This window comes from Coregonus clupeaformis, chromosome 36, assembly GCF_020615455.1.
Source record: "Coregonus clupeaformis isolate EN_2021a chromosome 36, ASM2061545v1, whole genome shotgun sequence".
Taxonomy (NCBI): Eukaryota; Metazoa; Chordata; class Actinopteri; order Salmoniformes; family Salmonidae; genus Coregonus; species Coregonus clupeaformis.
In genome coordinates, this window is record NC_059227.1 from 11182222 (window position 1) to 11192761 (window position 10540).

Below are 10540 nucleotides of genomic sequence, written 5' to 3' on the forward strand. Positions count from 1 at the left end.
CCCTGCAATAGGACACAAGTCTCATTACCTTGACAAACAGCTTTATTTTGTAAGGCATTCAAGCACCCGGTTCTGGACACACACAAACACATCACAGAACCCAAGAGAAACTCAATGTCACACACACACACACACACACACACACACACATCACTCCCACTGTATTACGCCACAGAAAATATATCAATATCTACAAGTAAATATGCACACAATGGTATTGTGACACTTCAATTTGATTAAATACATGGCAAATGCAGACAGAAAACAACATTGGACCCTGGCTTGGGTAGGACTGATTCAATATGCAATCAAGAACACACAGCTAAAAATCCACCTCCTTTCCCCACCAAAAATGTGATCGTAACAATATTCTCCATCGAAAAAAAGCAGAATAAGGAAACATAAAAATTCACATTTTTTTGTTGCAGGCTAATTATATCATGATAGTAAACACATTTGAGCACTTTTACTTGAAGCAGACAGCTAATACGTTTCATGATTTCTACCCAAGCAAATTTGCTAAATCAAATAAAAGACAAGAGTAAAGCTATTTACAAAGGCTAGAGATATAACAGGTAATGAAGACATTTGAATCTAGCGGGTATACCCCGGAAAATACATTCTCCCCCATGACTTCACCTGCTAAGCTCTGTAACCAATCAATGTAGACCTTAGATAAAAGGACATCCAATCGGGTCACACAATCAAACATCCGCACATCCTTTCAGATCGCATCTGAAACAGTACAGGGTCCAATCATCTTAGCGATACCAGTTAAAAGGACTACTATTCTCCCTGAGGAATGAAGACACTGCCAAATGGGCCACTCACGCACTCACAAAATCACTAATGATCAAGTTTTCTCTGGTCCCACGGAGCTCCATATTATGATTGTTCCCCGAGAGTGTTCAAGGAAGTCAGGATCATCACAACTCATAGTCCCCCCCCTCCCTCCTTACATCCTCCTGTTTCTCGCAGTTTGGTTTAGTTCCATAAGGTTCTCCTGCTCAGACGTTGAATGCATCAACCAATGGTTGCGAGCGAAGTCATCAACTGCGCTGTCGGGCACTATATTGCTATAACATATGTGGTTAGCTGATACGTAAAATAACTATCCAGGTGTTGTAAGATCTGCCATGTGTTAGCAACGCCTGGGCACAGGAACGCGCCCTTTAACTGTTCAGGGATGGAAACACAGGACTGCTGCAACCGATTGGCTGATGCCAGCATTCCTGTGCCATCTCTCTGATGAGTTATCATACATGAGCCGAGGTGGACATCCCATTGCCTATGACTGGCTGTAGGAGTTGTTCTGGTTCCCATTGGAGCTTTGGTCATTCTCACTGGTACACAAACAAAACAGGAAACAGTTAGAGACAGGAAGTGAATAGGTCATGTTAACAGTAAATAGCTGGAATACTGAGGCGAGATTAGGAAAGATCTCTGTACCTGTTGGGAGGCGGCTTGGGTTTAGGCATCTTGTTGAGCACTGCAGCCATCTCCTTCCTGTCGTCAAAGTTCTTCCACTGGTCGTACAGCTTCAGGATGACTCGGATGATCTCCAGGATCTGAGCAGAGCACATACGTCACCGCACAGACAATCAGCTTTCCTCTCCGATTGATTTATTAATATGTTTTGTGTGGCCTTACCTTCTCCATGTCGACAGAGAGCTCAGCGAACCACTGCCTGGCGTCTTTCTGCTGCACCACACAGGCAACATGCAGACAGGCTGTGGATGCAGGGGGAAGAATATGTGTGTAACACCTCACCTATATTTTATTGAGCTGAATATCTACCAGAAGGAAAGGTGAGAGGTCAGACGGGGTGTCTTACCTAGTGCAATCATGAAGGGAGGGTAGAGTAAACAGAGGTCTGTCCTATACGTGTCATTCACTATTCTCCTATAGAGAAATAAGACAGTGTTTCAATATTCTCATATCAAATCAATACATGCTCCAACAAACAAAGAAAAACTCATACCAGGCCAGTGGCAGTAGCATGTCCTCCTGCCCCATGTCCTGCACATACTGCAGCAGAGGTCTGTAGGGGTGGTATACTATCAAACAGCAGTCCTGGAACACGCATGAAATCAGTTAATGAATCCATCCATCCAACAAATGGATGACATGATCTAGCATTGAACGTATTGTGACAGAGACAAAACCTTCTATACTCACCATGAGCTCTAGTAGGTAGAACTCACATTCTAATATCTGTAATGAGGAAAGCAAATTAAGTACAAACTCAGTTTAGTAAATATATCAGTGTCATAGTCTCAATTTGTATCCCTTATCTCTCTATTATATAGTATCTGGGAATAACAACATCCTGCTAACTGAACCCCTACAGTGTGAATAACCATCTCCTCCATTGCGCCACACCACCAGAGAATCAATAATAGTCTACACAGCTTTTGGACAGGCAAGGTGTTAGGACAGCCCCAACGTGGTCCTGGCAACTCCGTGGAATTAGTAGATAAATAACCGGCGCTGCAATCGTAACCCACTTAGCGCCGCAGCGATAGATACGCCCCGGCGAGGACACGCCGCCGACCACAGTCAAAATCACCTCTCACGGCGATGGGAGTTTTGCCATAGGCTTGCAAACACTAGCTGTGGAATGTGGCGTCTCCGTTGACACTAACATACAACGTAAAGGACTCTTACTGGTATTTGAACTGGGTGGTTCGTGCACCGAATGCTGTTTGGCTGAAAGCCGTGGTATATCAGACCGTATTACACGGGTATAACAAAACATTACTTTTTACTGTTCTAATTACATTGGTAACCAGTTTATAATAGCAGTAAGGCACCTCTGGGGTTTGTGGTAAATGGCCAATACACCACGGCTAAGGGCTGTATCCAGGCACTCTGCGTAGTGTCGTACTTAAGAACAGCCCTTAGCCGTGGTATATTGGCCATATACCACACCCCCTCGGGCCTTATTGCTTATGTATAAATATTCCACAATATAGTGAGTGTGTTGCCTAAGAGATAGGTCCCACCACCACGCAACATGATCGTAACATCTAGCTACAACAATTAATTATATCCAATGTAACTTTATAATAAATACTACATTGTTTAGCCTAAGAACTGTTCATACAGCACATCCTAAATGATTTCAACAGAAAGGTTAGGTAAGACTTACATGGTTCATTCTGTAAGGGAACTCCTTGGGGAAGGCATAGGAAAATCTTGTTTTTACTGTACAAAACAAAAACACTTGTTAGATTTGACATCAAATGAATGCAACCCATCAAGCCATCAGAATGAATGTAGCCTTTGTACCACAGCAATAGTGTATTTGTCATTTTCAACAAAAGATCATATCTAAATGGAAACGCTTCATAGTGTCTCCTCACTTACACACAGACGTAGCTGCAGAGATCAGACGAGTGTTTGAAACAACACCAAATTCCTGGAAGAGACAGTAACAGAAAGGCTTTGAGGAAGCTGTCATAGAGCAGTTTACCCCATTCAACTCCATCACAGACTATCTTACAGAGCAGTTAACCCTATCCCTACTCCCACACAGACTATAAAAACTGGAAAGGAATCAAATGGGATGTCAGGCCATATATACCTCCACTTTCGAGGCCAGGAACACACATGTAGGAGCCATGAGCACTGGGTCTATACTCTTCAGGGAGTACCTGCAGAGGAAGAAATAAGAAAGAGAGAGAGAGAGAGAGAGTGGGAGAGATAGAAAGAGATTAGGAAGAGGCCCAAAGCTCAGGGCTCCACGCTGACTTCTTTTTTTTTTACAGGGAGAATGTGTGCGCCTAAGTTGAAAAATTTAGGAGCACACAAAGAAATGTAGGAGCACAATGAAAAATATTTGAGGTAACAAGTCGTTTTTTTTTGTAGTAATGGTGAAAGCATGACGGTCATAAACTTCACAATTATCATCTGGGTGATTTTTCTCTAGGCGCACTGGTGCTCCTAAATTAAAATGTCAGGTCGTCCAGCAAAATATTTAGGCACATGTGGTCGCACTGTAGATATTATACAATACTCCCCTAGTGCCATTTAGAATTTGCTGATGGATAGAACATAGTGTGGTTGCCATGAAAACGGCATAAGCACCTGGCATAGAAACGTTTGAAGTAGACGGTTGCTGTAGCAATGACCTACACTATACAGTACAGCTACACTATAAAGACCACTTTACTTTTTCCACATTTTGTTACGTTACAGCCTTACTCTAAAAAAAAAAAAAATCCTCATCAATCTACACACAATACCAAAGAAAAAACTGGTAAAGAATGTAAGTATTCAGACCCTATGCTATGAGACTCAATTGAGCTCAGGTGAATCCTGTTTCCATTCATCATCCTTGAGATGTTTCTACAACTTGATTGGAGTCCACCTGTGGTCAATTCAATTGATTGGACATGATTTGTGGTCCTCTGTAGCTCAATTGGTAGAGCATGGCGCTTGTAACGCCAGGGTAGTGGGTTCGATCCCTGGTACCACCCATACGTAAAAATGTATGCACACATGACTGTAAGTCGCTTTGGATAAAAGCGTCTGCTAAATGGGATATTATTATTATTTGGAAAGGCACACACCTGTCTATATAAGGTCCCACAGTTGACAGTGCATGTCAGAGCAAAAACCTAGCCATGAGGTCAAAGGAATTGTCCGTAGAGCTCCAAAACAGGATTGTGTCGAGGCACAGATCTGGGGAACGGTACCAAAAAATGTCTGCCGCATTGAAGGTCCTCAAGAACACAAAGGCCTCCATCATTATTAAATGGAAGAAGTTTGGAACCACCAAGACCCTTCCTAGAGCTGGCAGCCCTGCCAAACTGAGCAATCAGGGGAGAAGAGCCTTGGTCAGGGAGGTGACCAAGAACCCGATGGTCACTCTGACAGTGTTCCAGAGTTCCTCTGTGGAGATGGAAGAACCTTCCAGAATGACAACCATCTCTGCAGCACTCCACCAATCAGGCCTTTATGGTAGAGTGGCCAGACGGAATTCACACCTCAGTAAAAGACACATGACAGCCCGCTTGGAGTTTGCCAAAAGGCACCTAAAGGACTCTCAGACCATGAGAAACAAGATTCTCTGGTCTGATTAAGTCAAGATTTAACTCTTTGGCTTGAATGCCAAGCGTCACGTCTGGAGGAAACCTGGCACCATCCCTACGGTGAAGCATGGTCGTGGCAGCATCATGCTGTGGGGATGTTTTTCAGCGGCAGGGCCTGGGAGACTATTCAGGATCAAGGGAAAGATGAACGGAGCAAAGTACAGAGAGATCCTTGATGAAAACCTGCTCCAGAGTGCTCATGACCTCACACTGGGGTGAAGGTTCACCTTCCAACAGGACAACAACCCTAAGTACACAGCCAAGACAAAGCAGGAGTGGCCCCAGGACAAGTCTCTGAATGTCCTTGAGTGGCCCAGCCAGAGCCCGGACTTGAACCCGATCTAACATCTCTGGAGAGACCTGAAAATAGCTGTGCAACGATGCTCCCAATTCAACCTGACAGAGCTTGAGAGGATCTGCTGAGAAGACTCGGTGTGCCAAGCTTGTAGCGTCATACCTAAGAAGACTCAAGGCTGTAATCGCTGCCAAAAGGGCCTCAACAAAGTACTGAGTAAAGGGTCTGAATACTTACAGTATGTAAATGTGTTTTTGCTTAGTCATTATGGGGTATTGTGTGTAGATTGAGGAGTGGGGGAAAAAAACAATTTAATCAATTTTAGAACAAGGCTGTAACTTAACAAAATGTGGAAAATGTCAAGGGGTCTGAATACACCGTATACACAAAGGTATGTGGACACCCCTTCAAATTAGTGAATTTGGCTATTTCAGCCACACCCGTTTCTGACAGTTGTATAAAATCGAGCACATAGCCATGCAATCTCCATAGACAAACATTGGCAGTAGAATGGCCTTACTGAAGAGCTGTGACTTTCAACGCAGCACCGTCATAGGATCCCACCTTTCCAACAAGTCAGTTAGTCATATTTCTGCCCTGCTAGAGCTGCCCTGGTCAACTGTAAGTGCTGTTATTGTGAAGTGGAAACTTCTAGGAGCAACAACGGCTCAGTCGTGAAGTGTTCGGACACAAAACCTCACAGAACGGGACCACCGAGTGCTGAAGCGCGTAAAAATCGTCTGTCCTCGATCGCAACACTCACTACCGAGTTCCAAACTGCCTCTGGAAGCAACGTCAGCACAAGAACTGTTCGTCAGGACCTTCATGAAATGGGTTTCCATGGCCGAGCAGCCGCACATAAGCCTAAGGAAGAACTTGACTGGCCTGCACAGAGCCTTGACCTCAACCCCATCGAACACCTTTGGGATGAATAGGAATGCCGACTGTGAGCCAGGCCTAATCGCCCAACATCATTACCCGACCTCACTAATGCTCTTGTGGAAGAAAGTCCCCGCAGCAATGTTCCAACATATAGTGGAAAGCTGGTTCTAAGGTTCTAATTCCTGAGCTGACTAGATGAAAAATCTGTGCCATGTGCCAATGAGTAAGGCACTTAACCCTAATTGCTCCTGCTAAATGACTCAAATGTAAATGTAGGTAATTGTTGCCGGTTATTGCTAGGAGTACTGTGTCAAATTAAATGAGGGTAATAAATGTTGTGATGTTGTACCATTTCCCTAAAAGTAAAACCATTCTCCCACCACACAGATGTATCATAGCATATGTATCCGAAGAAATACCATTGGCAAAGAAGATCTGCAGTTTCCAGTACTCCTCCTCAGTCATGAACTTGATGTCCTTCTGACGCTCCTTCATCAGGTCCTGCTTGTCCAGGACCCACTGCAGACTAGCGACAGAAAGGAGACAATGAATCACAACGAGCCATCTCATACACACAGTATCATAACAACAAAACACTGCAGATTGGAAATCTGAGAGCAGTGCGTCATTAAGAAACAATAACACAAAATGCCTTGACGACCTGCGCACACAGCTAGTGAGTGTGGCTAAGGGTCAAGCTGGCTCGCTGCACAAAAATACTTAGCTGACTCTAAATAATTGTCAGCATTCATATATAGCTAATTACCCCTAAGAAATATTGCAATGATAGGTATTCAAAATGTTCGTCTGGTACACTAATATTGACATAATATAAGACTAGTGGGCGAACAATCTAACGTTAGGTAGCAAGATGGCTAGCTAAGCAAGCCAGCTTGCTAACTCTGGCTAGGCCCCAAACCAATGGAGTTTCTTTCCCATACTTATTCCTAATACATCACGTTTGGACAGAATACTTACTAATGCGAGCTCTGCCAGAAGTTCCCTGCCATGGCTTATGAGTTGAGGTAGAAAATACAATTTTAAATTGTGTTTATATATTTTGAAAGATGAGACGGGACATACAGAAGAAAGTGGTTAACTAATGAATTTGCAGTGCAACACTCAATGCTGTTCTGACGGCTACTGGGGCGTGATGTGCTTGTGTTCCACTTGGTTGTTCCTGGTGAACGCACATCTCCTGTTGTCTAACTTAGCGTGTAAATATACAATTATTACAGTATCGAAGTAGCCTAACCATCAGGGTTGGGGTCAGTTATGAATTGAGTTGCAAATTGCTCTTTGATTCCAATTCAATTCTTACATTTGAATTGAATTTGAATTCACACTCCACAGAAAGCAGAATTTGAATTCAATTTGAATTAAAGGAAGTACAGTTTAATTCAATGAAATTCAATGTACAGGTAATTCAAATGTTTATTCTGATATAATGTATGGTTACCAGTAACATGCAGCATAAGGTTGACACTTTTCATTTTTAAAACTCATTCTCCTAAAACAATTTAAAATAATGACAGTGGTCTGGAAATATTCTAAGATCATATTGTGGGTTGTCTATAATAATTCATATTTCCCTTAATATTTTTAAATATCAGAAATAAATAAAATAAAATCCCAGAATGCATTAGATCAAACACTGAAGTATGGAAGGGGACAATCCAACATCTCATGACAAAGAAAAATACTATTTGACATCTTTGAGTTATAATCAAACTAATATTTGAAATGGTATGTGTATTCTTTGCATTAATAAGTGGCATATCCTTTTGATAAAATATTTGTCAAATTAATGAGACTTTCATGTTTCATGTCTCAATTGAATTTATTTGAATTGCTTTGACTTCAATTCTACTTCCTTCAACTCAAATTCACTTCGAATTCTGCTTCCTGTGGGGTGTGGCCAATTCAAATTAATTGTTTGAATTAATTTAAATTCTGAAATGACCCCAACCCAACGTTTGCTACGTTGTGTAACGGTTTGTACTGAATGGCACGTTTCCCCTAAATGTTCTTCAACAGACTTTGATGTACGTTTGCTCCGTTTGGTGGGTGTGGCGGGGTCTGCGAAATTACTAAAATGTAAATGTATTTAAAGGGCAAAGGCCATGCTGAAAGCCTTCTCCAACCCCCTCCCCGTTTTTGGCAATATTACGTTTAGCCCTCTTGAGCATAGCAACAAGACGGGTTGGTAGTAGGCAACAAAACCGACACGTGCACATCTATGGGTCAAAACAGACGGGGTTGGCTTAGATTGTTGACAACATGTAAACTATATTTAGTCTCCAAATGTTTATTGAAAATATTTGCACAATAAGCACTTGTTGTCTCTCAAATACATCATTACAATTTTTGGTTAGCTTGCTAGCAATTTTTTTGACATATTAGCTTTGACATGAAATAAGTCAAAACAGGACATGGTATCAAGAACAAGATACAACTAGCAGAAACAAGCCACCTACGATTCCACACATGCCAGCTTCTTGTCATTGTTGCTAGCTATCTGAGCATTCAGAATCATAACAAAGCATGGCTTAATGGCCACCCTCTACTATTTTGAGGAATTGTATAGATGGGTTTGCCCACATCATTTTCGTGACGTTGTCGGCAAACCCGTCTATACACTTCTTCAAAATAGGCTGAATTAATCTAAGATAAATCAAGAAATCTGTCATTCATTTTGTCATTTTTGCCAAGGAGGTCTTAAACTTGCAATTTTACGTCTAATTAAGATGTTTGGTGCAGTATTTCTCAAGTGAAAAATGTGCATGAATACTAGTTGTCGCTCGTTGAAGGACTAATGATTCATTGAAGAATCCCGTCCATAGCTCCGACTCCTACTAGGAGTAGTACTGTTGACCAATCACAGACTAAGGTTCGTAAACTTCGGCTCACGAACTTTGACTTGCCTCAAGAAAATATGTTGTGTGCACAAACAGCCGAAAAAAACCATGCCAAACACCAAAACGAACAAAAATGTAGTCATAATATATTATGTGCAAACTGTTTAGACTGGGAAGCATTCGACAGGCCTTAACAGGGTGGTGGTGCCTCTATAGAGAGCAATAGTAATGGCAACTTTTTATAGACACTAAATCTGCCGTGATTCGTTTGACAAAGTCTATGGGGAAATGAATGGAGTTTTTGTACGGTTTTTGGCCAAATATAAGGTCTGTGGTAAACACAGGCTTAGGAGCGCTTATACGTTTTTTTCTATGAGATAATCTTTATCAGTTAATGTAACTTTTTGTGAATTTTGAATTATTTATGTAATCAAAAAAAGCACTTATAGCACAATTAAGGCATAGTGATAGACGTGATTGTGAACTGTGAGCTGGTTGGTACATTTTAATTAATTGTTTGTCAGCTCTGATTGGTTGCAGGTGTGACTGAGAATACCCCATGCCATTGACCCTGCCATATCCTAACGAACATGACCATCTCTGATAGGCCTAATGGCTTATATCAACTAAGGATAGGCTTATAATATGGTAAGAGGTGGAGCAATTGAAGTTGGAAATTCCTGGTGTTTGTGACGCCCGCTGTTTGGTGCGACACAGACTTGGTGGGGAGCGTGGTGAAACAGAGGAGTCACTGTCAGTCCGTTTGAGTTTTGTCAGAGTCTCTAGCAGACAGTCATGTTAGGATATACAGTGCCTTCAGAAAGTACAGGATTAAATAGTTTCTTTGCTCACCATCTACACACAATAACCAATAATGACAAAGTGAAAATATGTTTTTAGAAAGGTTTTCAAATGTATTGAAAATGAAATACATAAGTATTCACACCCCTGAGTCAATACATTGTAGAAGCACATTTGGCAGCGATTATAGCTGTGAGTCTCTAAGATCATTCCACACCTGGATTGTACAACATTTGCTCATTATTCCTATTCAAAATTATTCAAGCTCTGTCAAATTGGTTGTTGATCATTGCTAGACAACCATTTTCAGGTATTGCCATAGATATTCAAGTAGATTTAAGTCAAAACTGTAACTTGGCCACTCAGGAACATTCACTGTCTTCTTGGTAAGCAACTCCAGTGTAGATTTGGTCTTGTGTTTTAGGATATTGTCCTGCGGAAAGGTGAATTCATCTCCCATTGTCTGGTGGAAAGCAGACTGAACCAGGTTTTCCTCTAGGATTTTGCCTGTGCTTAGCTCCATTCAATTTTCTATTTTATCCTGAAAAACTCCCCAGTCCTTAACGATTACAATAATATCCATAACATGATGCAGCCACCACTATGCT

General features: G+C 41.7%; 1 protein-coding gene across 2 annotated transcripts; it reads right to left on the reverse strand.

Moving 5' to 3' along the window:
• Positions 1-24: 24 nt before the first annotated feature.
• On the reverse strand, positions 25-7399 carry LOC121552569 (cyclin-C). Of its 2 annotated transcripts, XM_045211189.1 has the most exons (11): positions 7252-7399; positions 6693-6799; positions 3587-3656; positions 3370-3421; positions 3152-3207; positions 2179-2214; positions 1982-2073; positions 1835-1902; positions 1651-1730; positions 1450-1568; positions 25-1343 (listed from the first exon to the last, which is right to left on the reverse strand). In XM_045211189.1, the coding sequence occupies exons 3-11, from the start codon at positions 3623-3625 to the stop codon at positions 1289-1291; spliced, it is 597 nt and encodes a 198-aa protein (XP_045067124.1). In that variant the 5' UTR covers positions 3626-3656; positions 6693-6799; positions 7252-7399; the 3' UTR covers positions 25-1288. The 2 variants fall into 2 exon arrangements, with proteins under 2 accessions (XP_045067124.1, XP_045067125.1); XM_045211190.1 differs by lacking the exons at positions 6693-6799; positions 7252-7399 and adding an exon at positions 4090-4131.
• Positions 7400-10540: the final 3141 nt, after the last annotated feature.

Coding starts and splice junctions, on each gene's coding strand:
- LOC121552569 (XM_045211189.1), bottom strand. CDS start 3,625: ATGGCTCCTACATGTGTGTTCCTGGCCTCGAAAGTGGAG. Junction 3,208..3,369: donor CTCTGCAGCTACGTCTGTGT/GTAAGTGAGGAG, acceptor TGTTTTGTACAG/TAAAAACAAGATTTTCCTAT. Junction 1,903..1,981: donor ATGCTACTGCCACTGGCCTG/GTATGAGTTTTT, acceptor ATTTCTCTATAG/GAGAATAGTGAATGACACGT.